At 42.2% G+C, this 17,229-nt stretch overlaps 2 protein-coding genes across 4 annotated transcripts in view; one reads left to right on the top strand and one right to left on the bottom strand.

Annotated features, from left to right (window-relative positions):
* Positions 1 to 618: 618 nt before the first annotated feature.
* Positions 619 to 16,073, bottom strand: gtf3c4 (general transcription factor IIIC, polypeptide 4). 2 transcript variants are annotated; one of them, XM_071465272.1, is made up of 5 exons: positions 15,782 to 16,073; positions 5,562 to 7,292; positions 4,426 to 4,556; positions 3,813 to 3,901; positions 619 to 867 (listed from the first exon to the last, which is right to left on the bottom strand). In XM_071465272.1, exons 2-5 carry the CDS (start codon positions 7,260 to 7,262, stop codon positions 803 to 805), a joined length of 1,986 nt encoding a protein of 661 aa, XP_071321373.1. In that variant the 5' UTR covers positions 7,263 to 7,292; positions 15,782 to 16,073; the 3' UTR covers positions 619 to 802. The 2 variants fall into 2 exon arrangements, with proteins under 2 accessions (XP_071321373.1, XP_071321372.1); XM_071465271.1 differs by lacking the exon at positions 15,782 to 16,073 and adding an exon at positions 10,671 to 10,999.
* stom (stomatin) overlaps positions 15,839 to 17,229 on the top strand; it is an 80,146-nt gene continuing 78,755 nt past the window's right edge. The window contains exons 1-2 of one of the 2 annotated variants that reach the window (XM_071465279.1): positions 15,839 to 15,892; positions 15,985 to 16,087. In XM_071465279.1, coding sequence (XP_071321380.1) covers positions 15,854 to 15,892; positions 15,985 to 16,087 — 142 coding nt within the window. In that variant the 5' untranslated portion in view covers positions 15,839 to 15,853. Of the gene's footprint in view, positions 15,893 to 15,984; positions 16,088 to 17,229 lie in introns of those variants that run through there. The other variant, XM_071465278.1, reaches the window with a different exon arrangement.

The following is a 17,229-nucleotide window of genomic DNA, read 5'->3' as shown; positions in this document are numbered from 1 at the left end:
TCGCTTTCTTCCTGCCTCCTGCTCATCTCATCTGCCTCGCTGCTCCTTCTCTTCTGCGTTTACATTAGCGGAAGTCCTCATCTGAGAGAATGACTGAACACCACCACCCTTCCCTCCTCCTCCTTCTCCCAGAGCTTGGAAATTGTTTTACAGTGCCAATTAAAGTAGGTATGTTGAGTTTTTTTTTCCAGAGAATGTATTATTCAGACTGTATTATTTGTTGCACTCAAAAAAAAAAAAAGAAAAAAAAAAAAACTTACTAAAATAGGACTAGCAGAGTAAGTTCCACTTACTTGCAATAAAAACTACACCAAAGGTTTGGAAATATAGTCAACAGAAGGAAAATGAGGGAGCTTATTTATGGTGCCCTGAAGTCCTACTGAATAATAAAAACCTCCACATATAACCACATTTTAAACTTTGTTTCTTTGCACCCTTGTGCAAACACTGTGTCTGACTGGGAATTAATTTTAGAGGGAGGGAAAATAAAGAAATCTATAAAGTTTGACTCCAAACTGTTTTACCTCAGTAAAATATTAATTTAAAACTGTGGCAGGGGGAAACTGTTTCTCTGCGCACTTTGTAGGCTGCACTCGCGAGGAAATAAGAGCCTGAACGTATAATCAAAGCCTTTTATTTGCACTTTTAAGATACCAAAATAAAGTAATAAAAAGGTGAACAAAATACATGAAATAAAAAAAAACTGTAGCAGTGATGTCTGACAAAAATTGGACCCTGCGCCAGAGGAGGCAGCTCTGAAGGTTGCAGGGAAGCCCTGAGGTTCCTCCCGATCGTTCAGCTCCTAGACCATCGGCGAGTCGCAGAGCGTGCACGGCGACTGCAGGATCTTCTTTATCCACTCTGGATCTGTAGGCAGAGAAAACAAGGTGTGTTTGTTCTCAAGGTTTAACAATATATCATACTTTCACACGGCAGTTTGTTATGTGAAGATAAATACATGTTGGTCTCAGGTTTGAATTAGTGCCCGAGTCACTTTTCCATAATAGTCAAGATGGCAGTCTTATGTTGGACCAAGTACCATTTCTGTAAGTACAATAATCATCAGTCCAACAGTCCCCATAGTGAGTACTATAGCAGTTCACCAATCACGACTGTCCAGCAAAATGCTTCACATAAGAGCCCAAACGACATCCTGTCATTCTATACGACAGCACTGTCAGACAGGAGAAGAAGAGGCTGAGCTCACTAATAAATGATGGAACTGATGAGAAAAATCATGAGGGGATTCACTGAGAGATTTTTTTGTAAGAGTGAACCACTTGCAAAAAAAAAAAAAAAAAAATTTTTTAAATCATACTGCGATTATTTTGGCAGAAATAGAGATTGAGATATGAGTCACAATTTCAGTTTGAATAGTCATTTAAAAATAATAATTACAATAATAATTAAAAGGATTACATGGTTTTTGCTGAGGTCTGTACAACAATGTTCCTTTACATCTGGAGAAGATGATTTGTAGGCTGGGGCGACTCTGTAGCACCACAATGTCTCATTTATGGTAAGCTGTGACACGTTTTCTCTTTATTTAAATAATCAATAGAATATAATTCAATAATATTTTGATTAATTGTTCAGCCCTTTTTTGATATGATTACTTTTAAACACCTTCTGCCTCTATATAACCACAGCAAAACATTTCTGTAACACCTATGTTTGACCCCCCCCCCCAAAAAAAAATTCTTGTACTGACAGATGCAGCCAGTGCTGTAACGTTATTCATGTCTGCAAAGTATTTAATGCAGTAAAGGTTAATAACTGCCACACATGGTTCAAAAACAAGACACAGAGGAGCACAAACAGCTGTGAGATGTCTTCAGACAGGAGCTGGGATGACAGTGATTCTGACAGATGCCAAAGCTGCACAGACCCGTCAGTGTTTAGCTCAGATAGGCTGGAACGACCAGGAGAGTCGTGCCCCAGGCGCTCAGGCAATACTGATAAAGACCTGGGATGCATGAAGCAGCCAGATAAAGCCAAACCTCAAACAATGGGAAGAGTACAATGTGTTTCTCTCCCAACTTTAATCACTGCAGGAACCACGTAGCTGCCTTTAAACTTGCTGTTTGTTTGGCATTTTATAAAAGCGCCACACAAAACCAATGGTGGTTCACATTTCCTTAATAAAATCCAGTATTTAGTCTCTCATTATATATCTTCATGGGCATTAGGATTGATCTGAAATAGCACGCAGTGCTGCTCTAATATAGTGATGCATTAATTATATGTTAATAATAGTTGTGCTGCAGAATAAATACAGAGCAAATATGTCAGAAAACATGTAAAATCATGTATCTGATGAAATATTTTATTATAACATATATATTACACAGTGGGTTTACATGCATTATATAATGATCTGTAGCACCACTCCCGTCAAAGATTCAGATCATTAGTCAAGAAAGTCCCCAAAGTCCCTAAATCAACACTTTTTTTTGCTGCATCATTTTACACTGAGTAATGAGACATTAGAAATTCCATATCTCCAAAACTAACTGTTGTAGAAACTATGAAGGCACAGGTTGTTTGAAGGAAACAGGGCACAGGAACGCAGAACAGTGCGACTCGTGTCTGTTCTCTGGTCTGGTCCCTCAGTTCTGGGCTCAGTGCTAGCACAGTCGGCTAAACTAGCTTTGAAACCGACACCGGTACAAACTCCTCTGCTGCCGTCCAGTGTGCCTGAGTGTTCGGCTGACGGCCTGTCACCGGCCTCACAGGAGAGACGCTCTGTAGTGAAGGCCAGGATGCACACTGTTTCTGTCTGTATGGAAGTCTGATGTGTAGCAGGTACAGCCCCATTAATCTTGTTGCTGTTGTGCGGACTTTGGATGGAATCATTTAGGATAGGAGGACATGTTTACCTCTCCTGTCACACCTATACTTTCCCTGTCTGAAGTCTTAGTCATGCACGTGAGTACAGCACATTGTGAAACCTTGCTGGGGACAACAGGTTTTTCTCATCCCCTACACTGATTACATATACCAGGTTTATTGTTCACATGACATTTAAGAAACTGAGATATGAGGCAACCCCGATAGCTGAATGGTTGGGGCGCTTAAGCTCTGAGCAGGCGAGTCCCTGGCTCGGCCCCCAGCCGGTCAGACTCTTTGCTCCATGTCATTCTCTGTCTCTCTGTCCCCACATTTCCTGTCTGTCTCTACACGGTCCTATCAAAGGACCAAAGGTGTAAAATGCCCCCTCAAAAAAAAAACAAAAACATTAAAAAAAAAGAGAGAAACTGACACTGTAGACAGCACAGTATAACCTGTTTCACTTTTCAGTTTTTAGCATCTGCTTCCTCAATATTTTATTAGGGGCCGCGATTTGTAAAATCATCCAGTAATTCACAAGAAAAAGACAAATATTAGACAAAAAACATTCATTAAAACTCATAGGACTGTGTGTAATTTTGTGGCCAAACTGAATAAAGTCACACAAAGATCATTTACTCCTGCAACACAGCTCATCATTCCCAGGCAATGATGAAAAATTTAAGCCTGCCATTCATCCAGAATGTGGGTGTAATGAGACAGAAGCGACACACATTTCAAACCAAGAAAGTGAGATAAGACTCAACTTTCTGTTTTCTAATAAACACTTTCAGATTCTCATTCCAATAATCATTCATGTTTTTCAGTATTACGCTTTCACCTGACTCGAGATCCAAAATGTCAAGTGATGATCTGAGCGGCAGAGTGGGATGAAGGCTGACGTTGAAGGTGACAGGGGGAGACGGCTGATCGAGAGTGTGGCTGTGAGACGGAGGTGGAGGGAGATGGAAAGTGGTGCTTACCCTCAGGCTTTGGCAGTCTGGCAATGCTATCCAGCAGGAGGCAACGTCTGAACGTCAGCGTCTGGCAGGCCTGGTATGACAACACACACCTGGAGGAAACCGGGAGAAAGGCATTAGAGAGCTGGCTGGCAGGGACAGAGACATATCCACACACACATATACACACATATACACACACACACACACACACACACACACACACACACACACACACACACACACACACACACACACACACACACACACAAAAAAAAAGTAGAGCAGAAACAGCACTGAGGTACAACTGACGGGCACAGATTTCCCTCTCAGTGCCCACCAGAGGCACCGCATTCTAGCGAGCGAGAAGGCAGGAGAAATGTTTGACAGACGATATTTATGAGACGATGAGAGTGGCGCGTGGGTAAATATCAAGAGGTGGGAGGCTTGATTACTGCTCTGTGAAGATAAATAAACCGTCAAAGAAGCGCATTTGGCATTAAGATTCGATTCATGTCCTGACTGTCGGGCTCAACTGTGGCGTCTGAACCTACGCTTTTCCTGTGAGGCTAAAGCTAATGAAAACATATTCAGTGGATTAGATTTAAACTTCGAAAATCAAGGATCATCAGTGTACCTGAGCCACATGTGACCGTTTGTGCAGACCGCTTGTTTGTGGTCGGTGAAGGGCAGCACGGCCTGACACAGGCTGCAGCGCTCTGAGAACGTCTGCTTGTTCATCTTGTTCTTGATGTGGCCAATCAGGACCTGAGGAGGAGGATACACACACACAGAGCCAGAGGGTGTAAGTGAAGGCAAATACACTGAATTCATCCATTTCATAGCAGAGGAGACAGAATGAATGTGAGTTTGGTGCAAATCTTATGTTTTTATTTTGAGCTGATGTAAAATATTAACATCAGAGCTGCACTGGCTCAACCCCAACTGACTGCATCTTCACCTGATGACATATACTAAACCTGTGTGAATATAAATTGTTTGAATTAGTTTGAACGAATTCCAAATTTGTTGAAACATGACTAAATCCCTGCTACGTACTGACGGTGGTCCAAGGAGGGACAAACTACAAACTGACGTCAGGGTGTTGGGTGACGTGATGCAGCAGGTCTGATCTGTGGCGGCGTCACAGATCCACTGCAACCATCACGGGCCCTGTTCGTGCCTGGCATTAACAAGTGTCTTGGGTGATCCAATCGGCAGGTGTGAAGTGACGGACTTGGAGGTGTCCACTTGTGATTGGATCATCCGAGACACATGTTAGTGCCAGGTATGAACCGGGCCTTGGAGCCAGATACCACAGGGAACCCTGTGTGGTGGCACACGAAGGACCAACAGCAAATTAGACAAGTGTGGTCATGATCGATGTACTTATCATAAACACACATTTACAAAAAACTAAATCCTATAGAGTTAATTAAAAATAACAGTAAAGGTGTGTTTTATTACTCACGACTCCACCTTTTCATTTTTAAGAGAATGTATGAACACTTTGTTTTTTTAAAGTCACGTTTCAGGCCATTTTCTCACAGCAGATATTAATGCATGTCTGAGCTTAACTGGATTGACGTCACTGACTTTAATGTGCTGAGGTTTACATTGTGCTGCTGCAAAATGTGGGATTTTGTGAGCATCACTTTGGGATCGCTCTCAGCGTATACTCAACATCACCCTGAAAGACAAATCAATCTGAGCAGGACGCTCATGGTTAAGAAGCTGGAGTGAATGATTACCAGGTGAGTCACTGAGCTTTACCTCTGAGGCTCTGTCGTTAGTGTCTTTGGCCAGGAACTCCACCAGGCCACAGGTGGGTATGCTGGTGTTCTGAGCGATCCAGGTGTTGAGGTACACCACTCCCAGCACCTTCTTCATGTTTTCTCTCATCAGGTGCATCTCTACGGCATTAATCCAAGCCTGCACCTCTGCAATCTGCTCCTTCTGATTCTCCTGTTTTACTTCACCAGGCTCGCCTTCCTCTTGCTCAGCGTCCTCCTCATCCTCTCCGTCCTCTCCGTCCTCCTCGTCCCTCACAAACACCTTGTTCTCCTCATGTGTCGGTTTCCAGCGTTGATCTGCAGGAGAGGACTGGAGTGACTGGTAAAGAACACGTACCAGAAAGAGCTTGAAACGCCACAAATAGGGCAAGTCTACTTCCTGGATTTTTTGATCAAGCTCCTCCTGCAGTGACGCAGGGATGCACTTGTTTTTTAAAATTTGCCACCTCACAATATCAAGCAGGTCGGCCATTTTGTACAAGTTCTGTGTGGGAGACTTGAGCAGCAGCGCCGCCGCTGTTTCTGGCGTTTTCAGGGTCACAAAGTGAAGCTGGTAGGTCCTGTTAACTGGATGGTTGCCGTCCAAGATACCTTGTGTGCTGACCATCGCAATATACGCTCCATTGCGGCTAACAGCAATCCCGTGTATCCGCCTCCCTGCTCGGTTTTCAGGGCGCAGCAGGTCCTCTTGTTTGAAAATCAAAGTATTCTCAGTAAATGTTGGCGTCAGCTTTTTAATCCACCCATCTATGGAGCATGTGTACACTGCAACGCCATGTTGACTGACCGCCAGCGAGATCACAGGGAGCGAGTGGAGCCCCGCTACGTGAGAGTTGTGTACATTTAGTCCAGCAGGTGAAATCACGAGCAGACACCAAAAGACGTAGCAGCCGCGTGAGGCCACGATGAGGCTGCAGCTGGATTTATGGATCGGGTGGATCATCGGGACGCATTTGATGTTTTCCACTGCGATCTCGTCGCACTCCTTCCAGAGGATGACAGGGTGTCGCAGGGTGAAGTAGCCCTTCACTCCCGACAGGCTGACCGGCATGATCTTGACGGGCCCCACCTCACTGCCCACGATCAAGCCGCTCATCCTGCGATCTGCGTTTTCATACTCCCACCACGCCAGGTCACTGGGCCTCGTCACACCTGATTCGATGATGTCATAAAACATGACATCTGCCCCGTTTGTGAACGGCAACACAAACTTCCACAGAACAAGGTCACCGTTTTCCATTAAGACAGCCAGGAGGACCATCTCTACGTCCACGCACGTGTTGTCCGGCTGCACCTGTTTGATTGTGTAAACGCTCGACCACTCCATTCTCAGAGGCGTCTGCATACGGAAGCGCCGCTGCAGCTCCTCAAAGTCCAGTAGGTTAGCCTGCGGCGGCTTGTTGTCTTTTTTGGCGTAGCCTCGCTCCTTTAGCCGCTCACCGTACTTTTTGGTGAGATCGACCAGCATGTTCCACTCGAGACGCTTGGGACTGTTGTGAATGGTAAGTCTATTGTCAAGTGTTAGGCAAGCGAGCAAACAACGTCCACTAGAGTCACAACCTAACGGAGACCAGTTGGCATACTTTACTCCTTTGTGCACTCCTACTGATGGGTTCATCACTTTGTCGGCCAGGAAAACTTGCCTTACAGTGGGGTCCGGATGTGTGCAGAACTTCTCCATCACTTGGGCTTGCTCTGCTGCCGGTCCCACCTTAGAAGTTAAAAACAAAAATGAGAGCAATAATTAGGTTTAAGAAAAGTTTGCAAGTCATTTCAGCTGACTAAGACTTCAGACATTTCATCCAAACATAATGATGCAATATTTGAAGCTGGATTGTTGAAGACTGCACTGGAGTCCTGTTGAAAGATGGTGCTGACAAATCGTCCTCAAAACACTTTGAATTACTCAGCATCATAGAGGCCAACCCATTTTTCCTCTGAGAGCTACTCTGACAAAATAAAAGGGGCTGAGAGCTCCCGATGTCTTATATATTACTGCTTACATTTATTCACATTATTATCAAAACACTCAAACTGATCTCCAAACCAAATCAGGTGAATAAGGTCATTTAGGAAGTCATCAAATATCAAAATCCAAACCTCACATTTGGCACCAAAAACATCTGAAACCCACATCAGGGTCAATTAGTGTCAAGAATCTGAGTCATGATTCAGTCAAACCTGAACACACAGACTAACACCACTGCAAATAAATGTCCATGAATCTGCTTAGAAACAGGGGGTGAGCTGCTGGTAGCACGTGAGCCACATGTTGGAGACCCCCGTCATAAAGCATTAAAGAGCTATTCATTTTTAAACTACTGAAAAATCGCAGGGAATCTGAAAAAGTAAAAAGTATTATGCAATCTCTATACCACAGAGTGTTAGCGTTGACTTACACTGGCTGAAACCCAAAGACATTAGTTCAAGTACACAATCACGTATAGACTATGATTAACACCTAAAGATACTATAGGTCAGTGCACAATGAGCAGGGGGAAAGTGCATCAATGCCAAACAAGTTGGGGGAACTAAACAGCCTGACATGGCAGCATAATAAAATGTACTTTGTGACAATGACTGTGATGCTGCTGTGAATGTCCTCGACTGCTCCCAGCTCAGTAACCCTCCTATTTACAAGCAGTTAACCATATCTATAAAGGACAGCAGAAAACCAACTTCACCCTTCTGTCACTGTGTCTAGTGGATTATTAAATTCAGCTCCGTCCAATATTTTATCTGCCAAGTGGATTTTTGGAGTGGAGAAGAACCTATAAACAATCATGTTTACACACTCGAGCAGCTGCACAGAGACATATTTACCAGAGCAAAACAGTTTTCCAGTTTCTCCTCGCATCAACATTTGTATTCCATCACTTTAATTATCTTTCTTTCAGTTTAGTAAATAATGAAAATACAGAAACGTCCACCACTGCCAGACTAATAGCACACGGGTGAGTACTAGCTTGGCTGTGCTTCTGAGGCATGTTTACATGAGCTGCTTGACAAGTACACAAATAGTGAAACACTTACAACACACTCGCAGATGTCGTTTTGTAATCACCTGTGTATTTCTGAGACACGCTCATGTTACTTATTAACAGTGGTATTAGCTTGTTGCTAATACATTCAAGGTTGGCTTTACTTCATAAATGATAGGGGTCAGCAGTGTGGGCCAGTTTCTATCAGGATTGTTGGATGGAGGCCCAACACAGTTTTTAGTTAATAGTATATGCTGACTTTTTTTTTCCTTGCAAAACTATTTTTGAGTATTCCATTTTTTAATAAAAATATAAAATATATTTATAGACCTGGTTGCTTTGATATTGTACCCACGGACAGGTGTCATTTGCCCCTTGGAGCTTATGCTATGACTCATTCTGCAAAAAAATGACTCACATAGACAAACATATGTTGTGTGTTGTACTACAGGACTTGAACTGATAGATTATCCACGGTGACATTTGTCATTAATGGGTAGATGAAAGTGTTGTTGTTGTAGCCTTAAAAGTTGTTGGGTTTTTTTTGTTTTTTTTATACACATGGTGTATCTATTAGACTGCCACCTACTTGTGTCTGAGATGCAAATCAAGATGTTATAAAGTTATTACATTATGTTGCAGTAAATTTGTTAAAAATTATACAAGAGTTTTGATGCAAACTATAAAAAAAAAAATCTTAGCTTTTGCTGGGGGGGCCGAATATTTTCAGTGGAGGGCCAGATTTGGCCCACGGGCTGCTATTGCCTGGACACTGATGTACAGTGTAAGGAAAAATATTGTAAGATACTTAATCAGGTTATTCCCATCAATTGTCCCTCCCTGGCTGAAACACTGCATAAATTTGACTTAACTCATCTGCATGTAAAGAAATTATATTATTTGTATTGTAGACAGATGCTTTTTACCTTAAGAGAATGCCAACTTGATGTTAATGTTAGGGTTGTGCCCGAGGACTCAATACTTTTGACCATGACATCCAATATCCATAATAGCTGGAGACCCGAATTTGGTGTTTCTGCCACAGCACCATAGACAGGGAAGAAGAAAACGACCGTCTTCAAACAAAAATCGGGTCTTGCAAGAAATGAAGCAAGGCAGCCACATGCCTCATTGTCCTGCACAGTTTCCTCGTTCTGTCTCATGCCTGTTTAAGAGGCTGCAATAATTAATTAGCAGCTATTAATTTGGTGTCAACTTGACAGCTTACATCTCAACATGGCCAGTCTACCTCTCACCAATCATCTATTTTACCTCCCAGTAACATCATAAATTCAATATCGCAGGTAGAAATAAGAAACAATTAAAACAGGTAATAGTGACAGAAGTGTTTTGGTGTAAGACGTGGCCATAACTGTGATGGAGGCAATCATGGTACATTTCTGTCAGCTATAACAGTCTAATAAAGTTATGGAAATATCTCTGTAGGGTTGAGACAATGGGTAATTAAATAGCTGTTTAAATCATTTGTCAAGCAAAAATGCTAATCATTCACTGGATCTAGTTAGATCTGTTTTATATCATTGCAAATTCAACATTGTTGGGTTTTGGGTTATTGGACAATGAAACCATGAAATGTGAAGGACTCATCTTTGTCTCAGTCATTAAAGCGTTTTCTGACACTTTATAGTCCAACCGATTAGTCCATTAACCCAATATACACTCACACATCACACAGTATTTTGGTTTGTTGATCATTTTTCTTTGTCAACTTCAGTATCTGACTGAGATGACAGAGATGATGAGAGACAGCTCTGGTTATTTCGGATTGTCAGGAAAGAGTTCATTCATAAATATTTAATGAGCGAACTGGTCCTGGAGCAGATAATAAGTGTGAAATATGAACATTGTTTGTTTCCATCTGTCTTGATTATTATAGCTGGAGAGAGGGGATGAGCGCTACGCTAACTAGCTTAGCAAAGGTTGTTGTTGTGTGTGTGGTGGAGCATATTATTAACAGACAGACGACTTGGCAGCTCACCACGGAGCCAGTCTCAGTGTTTACTCGCCAAGCTGACGTCACAGCGCTGCCTGGGTGCACCTTGTTACCTTGTTGAGAGTAAACACGTGAACAAGTGTTGATATTTTACCCGCAGTCTGAGGGTTTCGGCGGGGACGGGGATGGAGGTCCTGTGCAGCTTCAGGTCCTGTTTGTTGCTGTGAACATCGCACACCAGCTCCATCAGCGCCAAGGAGCTGGTGGTGCAAACAGCCAGGCGGTGATCCTGGGACCAGGAGAGCGGCTGCAGCCCGCTCACCGGGGCCATGAGCGACACCACGGGGTCCCGCTTAACCGACACTCCTTCCGAGCCCAAGAGTGGATCGCCCTCAGCCTCGGGCTCCGTCTTGATGACAACATCTCTGGGCAGTGGACTCGCAGCATCAGGCAGACTGGCGGCTGCCATGTTTTCTGCGTGAGGGAAGTGACGTCGGCGAGCGCGGGAGGACAGGAAGGCGGGACTTCCTCCGCGGAATTAAATAGTGCGGTGTGAGTAATGTCAACAACAATTGAGATGACATCTGTCAGGCCAGTTTGCTGTTGGGAGGTATAATAATATTTTTATATAGGCTATAGTTAAAACTAACATATTCACACCCCTGTAAAAATGTCCTCCAAAAAAATCACAAAATTATCTATCCTAGGTCTCTGTCAATTTCTTATAATTACTTCATACATGAAAATATATCCCCAATCATATTGTCATATTGTTTTTTGCTCTAAATAACGGGTCAGCTTGATAGTCTGAATAATAATGAGATTGTCCACTGCATTCAGTAGATGATTAAATCCACTGAATCTCTGCAAACTGTAAGAGTCCTTCACTGAAACCATTCAGAGAGTTAAAGGTATTGCAAACCACAGATTTAATCCATACTGTGGTTGTACATTCCTTTATGTTCATAAAAATCTAAATTTATTCCCATCATTTCTATAGCCTACTACGGCCACAGTGCATTCAGGAAGTACTTAGACTTTTTCCCATTTTGTTATGTTGCAGCTTTACACTAAAATGGTTTAAATTCATTTTTTTGCAAATTTATTTAAAAGGAAAAAACTGAAATATTACATTGGCATAAGTATTCAGATCCACTCCAATTAGATATAATCTGTATTATAATCCGTATTTTTATACTGTTTTATTATTATGCTTTTTAACTCTATTTTTATGCCCCTTATTTATTTTCTGCACATTGAATGACCTCTGTGTATGATGATGTGCAATACAAATAAAATTACCTTGCCTTTGCTATAACACATGAAATGTAGCTTCCTATTTCTCTTCCTAGAGCTGGGGCTGTCCGGTGAAACTGAGCAACTGGGGGCAAGGGGCCTTGGTAACAGATACGACCGTCAGTGCCGCACTCCACTGATCTGGGCTTTATGGCAGAGTGACCAGACAGAAGCCTTTCCTCAGTGAAAAACACATGAAGACTGCATGGAGTTTGCAAAAAAAACATCTAAACGACTCAAGAACCAAGACAGAAATAAGATTGAAACCAGGATTTAACTGTTTGGCCTCAATTCTAAGTTTCATGTCTGGAGGAAACCAGGAACTGCTCATCACCTGCCCAGTACCCTCCCAGTGGGGAAACATGGTGGTGGCAGCATCCTGTTGTGAGGGTGTTTCTGGCAGGGACAGGGAGACTGGAAAACTGAATGGAGCAAAGTACAGAGATTTCCTTAATGAAAACCTGGTCCAGAGCACTCAGGACCTCAGACTGGACCAAAGTTTCACCTGCAAACAGGACAATGACCCTAACCACAGTCAAGATAACACAGGAGTGGCTTCAGGACAACTCTTTGTCCTTGACTGGCCCAGTCAGAGCTCTGACTTGAAACCAATTGAACATCTCTGGAGACCTGAATATGTCTGTCCACTGACGTCCCCATCCAACCTGACAGAGCTTGAGAGGATCTGCAGAGAAAAATGGCAGAAAATCCTCAAATCCAAGTGTGGAAGACTTGTCACGTCACACCCAAGAAGACCGGAGGCTGTAATCGCTGCCAAAGGTGCTTCAGCAAAGCACTGAGTAAAGGGTCTGAATACTTATCTCAATTAGATATTTCAGTTTTTCCTTTTTAATAAATTCTTTTTGAAATAAAATCGCTTTGTTATTATAGAGAATTGAGTGTGGATTGTTGAGGGGGAAACTCATTTAAATAATTTTAGCATGAGGCTGCAACAAAACAAAATGTGAAGGGGTCAGAACACTTTCATGATGCACTGTAGTTTTAATGTGAAATTATGACAGAGGTGTATCATTCCTGAGGTAATTCTTAACTTCACTTGAATGCCAATCATTATTCCATTACCCCGACGGACTGTCAGCATGCATCTAAAGTAATCACAATCAAGCTTGCTCTAACATTTTTAATGTGAGTGTTGTATTTACTCATACATCCTGTGCATATTAGCAGTTTATATATTTTTCATTTTGTCCACTGTGTTTTTATTGACTGTCTTTTTTAATTTTCTGCAGTAATATGGGCATTTGTTCATTTATATGTGCTAGTGACTAATAAGTTAATCAAAAATGTCTAAACCACATTTCATGAAAGTGCCATTGAGATATTTATTCTTAACAAAGTCTCATTAATGTATAAAACTTTTAGTTTTTTCAAATCAAAACTAAATTTTCTTTGTTTTTTATGTAGAGTAGCGATTATGCTTTGGCAAAGCCATAATGTCTCAGAACAAAACAGCACATTCAGCCTTGGCCAGTGTGTCAGGACTTGCACATCCTTGTTTTAATTAGATTAGATTAGATTAAACTTTAATGATCTCCATGGGGAAATTTAGTAATCTATGTGACACATTCATTCAAGGAGGGTAGATCTATGTTGAAGCAGCACTGGCATTCAACAATGACATATTCACCAGTCTGAGAGAAATGAAGAATGAGCGCAATCCCTGACAGACACAACATCAGTCATTTCATCTGTCCGAGTGCAGTCACTTGTCGACAAGAGAGATCATTAATTGTCATATTTCGTCGTTAATTAATAAAAATATGAAAACTGTCCCATCTGCAGCTGATGGCTCAGATATATATCAGGATGCTTTATGCGACGAGTCACCAGACGCTCCTGGACAGGTCAAAGGTCAAACTGCTGCATAGCTGGAGAGTCCCAGGCAGAGTGATTTGTTACAACCCTCTCGTGAAAGCTCCTCTCACTGAAGCTGCCTGACTCTCAGCAAGATGACAGCGGGATTTCAACAGGCAGAGTTATTTGTCACAAAACAAATTGTTACAAATCTGTGAGACAAATATAGAATAGCGCACCAACCATGTTTTAATCTCTCATTTTTCTGTCTTTTGTTTCGATAATCGAAATGAATAAATGAACGGGGACCATGGTATGTTTCATTCTTAATGAAGCGTGTAGTGAATGAATATTTCACACACCTGCTGTGTGTCTTTTGGCGGGTTTTGACTGGGGACCCAATCCCAGCCTGGGATGTATGAATGTTGGATTAAACATTCATCAAATGCTGTCACAAAAACTTTATCCTCTCCTGTCAACCACACATAAAGATGGAAGCAAACCACCACGCAGGCCAAAGAAGCCCAGCCATGACTTGGACCTCAGCCTTTGGTTTACTTATTGTGTGGCAGTGGAATTATTTAGGCTCCACTGGAGTCATGTCTGAAGGCATATAGGTTATGTAGTGTGGGTTTATGGATATGGATGGGGTCAGCTCAGGTCAATCCCCTGCATCTCTAATATCCACCTGCTGTCTTGTTATTGCCTGCAGGTTCCTCCTCAGCCTTTCAGGCCTCAGTAGACCACATCCTCTGCTGTTTGCTCACTCAGAGTGTCAGTGGAGCCGCTTACATGTATCTTGTGAGGAAGCCCGCAGGGACGTTTTGATGCATGGTTCATCATACATGTTTTAATCATTCAGTCTCTCAGACACCTCCCAGGAGGGGGCTGCTGCCGCACATTACCGGGTACACACAATTAGTGATATAATCATGATGATGATAATGAAATGTATTTAGAGCATATCAGCGTGGTTCATTCTGTTCGGGGAGACATTAGCAGGACTGCAGCCCTAGAAAAGCCTTGGCGCTCGGGCTCCTGGCGCTCTCCCTCTGGAGACTGGCAGAGCCCGGCAGGTTGCCACGTCAGAGATTAGCAGTCATAGCAGTCGACTTGGCGCTCATTCTGCGCTGTCAACTGCGAAATCCTCACCTGACAGGTGTTGCTCTCAATCAGTGCTCCTCTGCCCCCCCATGCTGTCCTTGGGGCGGGAAGGGACGAGGAAGCCTCCCTTCCCCCCTTACACATCTTGACAGCCTCTAACAGGCAATTCTGTGCGATGTGTTGGGATTCATACACCAACCGAGCAACAGCAAACCCACCTCTCAATGACAAACTATTGATATCATATCAGTGACATCAGTAGGAAACACAGTGCTGGGCTTTTATTTAGCTCCCCTCAGGGATGTTCAGTCACCTGTTAAAGGTCAAGGTGATAAGATGTCAGGATCAGAGGGAGCCCTTCAAGGCAGGAATAACGGTACGTGCTGTGAACTGTTTTAACAGACTGTAAGGCAGAAGGAAGCCAGTGATCACAGGTCAGAAATAACAGCAGAAAGACAAGGGTTTCTTTGTATTTTTCTTTTGTCTCTGGAAATGTTCCAGTCAATACTTAATTATTGAAGAAACCTCTCGCATCTGACACTCACATGTCTACAATAGCAAGCAAGAATAAATACCCACATTCACTTTTACAAACAGTATCAACAGACAAAATCAGACAGATGACATGAATTGTTTCGGACCGGAAAGAGAAAGTCACATTTGAAAACCCACATCATGAAAATGTGAATCATAGCTGTAAAGATGTAGACAGAGCAAAAGTCTGAGAGCATTTTCCCTTTCACTTGAATGGGATAGTGGTCCCAGACTTTAAGGCCCAATTTTATATCTTGGTCGTCACAGGTAAACATGTGATATTTAAATTCATCATGTGAAAAACACTTGACTGTGACAGGCATTTTGCTTTGGAACTACTTTCTACTGAAGAAACACTAGTACGCTGTTCTTCGGATAATGCCGACTAATAATAAAGAGACAATGCTGGCGCTATGAGCAACATAAACAAAATTGAATTCACTGCCGCTGTACTGAGATGGATTCAGAAATTATATGTCAGTGTTTGTGTCTGGTAATGTGGTGATATGTTCGTACCTGTCAGCTACTTCAGGCTAACGCTTCAGTTGGCTAACTGCCGTTTAAAATCAACGACTATTTAAACCGTCGATGCCCCGCCCACTGTTTCGGCAGACACGCCAGAATAAGGTAGAAAGTCCGCCATATTTGACCTTTAACGGCTTTTTAACTACTGTTGCTCTTTATGTAGCTTTTCATCAACAAAACTGTTTTGCCAACAGTCCTCAAACGATACAGGAAGCAAGACGCCGGACTTTCCTGTTCTGTCCAGTAAAAGACGGATTTATCACCAGCTGTGTCCCGGATATGCGTCACCAGAACAAGGTGAGCAGCTAGCTTAATTGCTGCTCGTTATAACATGTATATTGAGTGGATGCTAGCTCTGTCCAGTCCCAGAATCAGCTTCAGGACATGTTGCTGTTTGCTTGTTGCTAATTTCTGCTCTACTAGGCCTTTTCCACAGCAGACTTGTCAGTCATAGATGTAGTTAATAAAATTAATGAAGACTGAATTTTATTTAGCTGCTTTAGCTTCAGGGTCCTGGTATTGTGGTTACTGGGTCACTGTCACAGCCTACAACAGAGCCATCTTTAATATTATTAGTAACACCTGTACTTATTCCTATCATGACTAGATAAAAAGTATGCCTATTACAATGCCTTAGAGCTGTTTGTTGCGTTTGTATTGATACTAATTATGAATTATCTTGTCATTGTTGTTTGGCAGATTATGATGCTTTCATACTGTTGATTTATATAGCAATGAAATATGAATACTTAAGTTTGAGTGTTGTTAGTGTTAGTTGGATTGATTACCTGTAATATTGGCTTAGTGGGAAACACTACACAGACTGTCTGCTAAAAACTATGTCAGGTAGATTGGTGGGTTTGGATTTATCCTTCAAAGTTAACTGCAGTTTATTCTGTGAAATCTTTGGAGGCGCCATGTTGGAAAAAGTCCACATAATAGCTGGTGTCAAATCCAGTTTTGGAGGGGATATTGTTGTCACCGTCAGCACTTGCTGCTTCCTTTGTTGATGCTGCTCACATACCATTTCACAATGTCATACAACCGTGGATTCCAAGTTTTGTCTTTTTTATGGAGGAAGCTTTTAGTTTATTAGCCTAGTGCATCTTGAAATCACTGCTTTATCATTGCATACATTTCCCAATGGAGGATTGTTAAATTTTTTATATAAATATCCACAAATTAGTGAAATTTTCTTACCCTGCACTATGACCATTTGCCTGTTTTACTGATTTACCAGTTAGGTCAGTATGACTTTCTGCTTCCACATAAAAATGATCTAAAGGAGAATGATGACTCTCGCCAAAAAGCAGGTCACCCGTGATAATTTTGCATGATAATATATGTCCACATGACTCTAATGTATAAGAAGAAACTTTCCTGAACTGCTGAATCAAGGGACAATTTGTTCAGTTTACAAAATCCTGCCACTTGGCTTC

Source organism: Trachinotus anak, unplaced genomic scaffold (genome assembly GCF_046630095.1).
Source record: "Trachinotus anak isolate AG129_WGS33_773 ecotype Australia unplaced genomic scaffold, CSIRO_AGI_Tana_v1 ptg000028l, whole genome shotgun sequence".
In the NCBI taxonomy this organism is placed as follows: Eukaryota; Metazoa; Chordata; class Actinopteri; order Carangiformes; family Carangidae; genus Trachinotus; species Trachinotus anak.
Note: the sequence above shows the minus strand (reverse complement) of the source record. Positions and strands in the feature narration are given on the sequence as shown.

Bases quoted from the DNA above. Each gene is read 5' to 3' on its own strand.
- gtf3c4 (XM_071465271.1), bottom strand. From the start codon at position 10,985: ATGGCAGCCGCCAGTCTGCCTGATGCTGCGAGTCCACTGCCCAGAGAT. The intron at 7,293-10,670 runs GTAAAATATCAA...TTAACTTCTAAG, and splicing joins CCGAAACCCTCAGACTGCGG to GTGGGACCGGCAGCAGAGCA. The intron at 4,557-5,561 runs GTAAAGCTCAGT...CCTCCTCCTCAG, and splicing joins CTAACGACAGAGCCTCAGAG to GTCCTGATTGGCCACATCAA.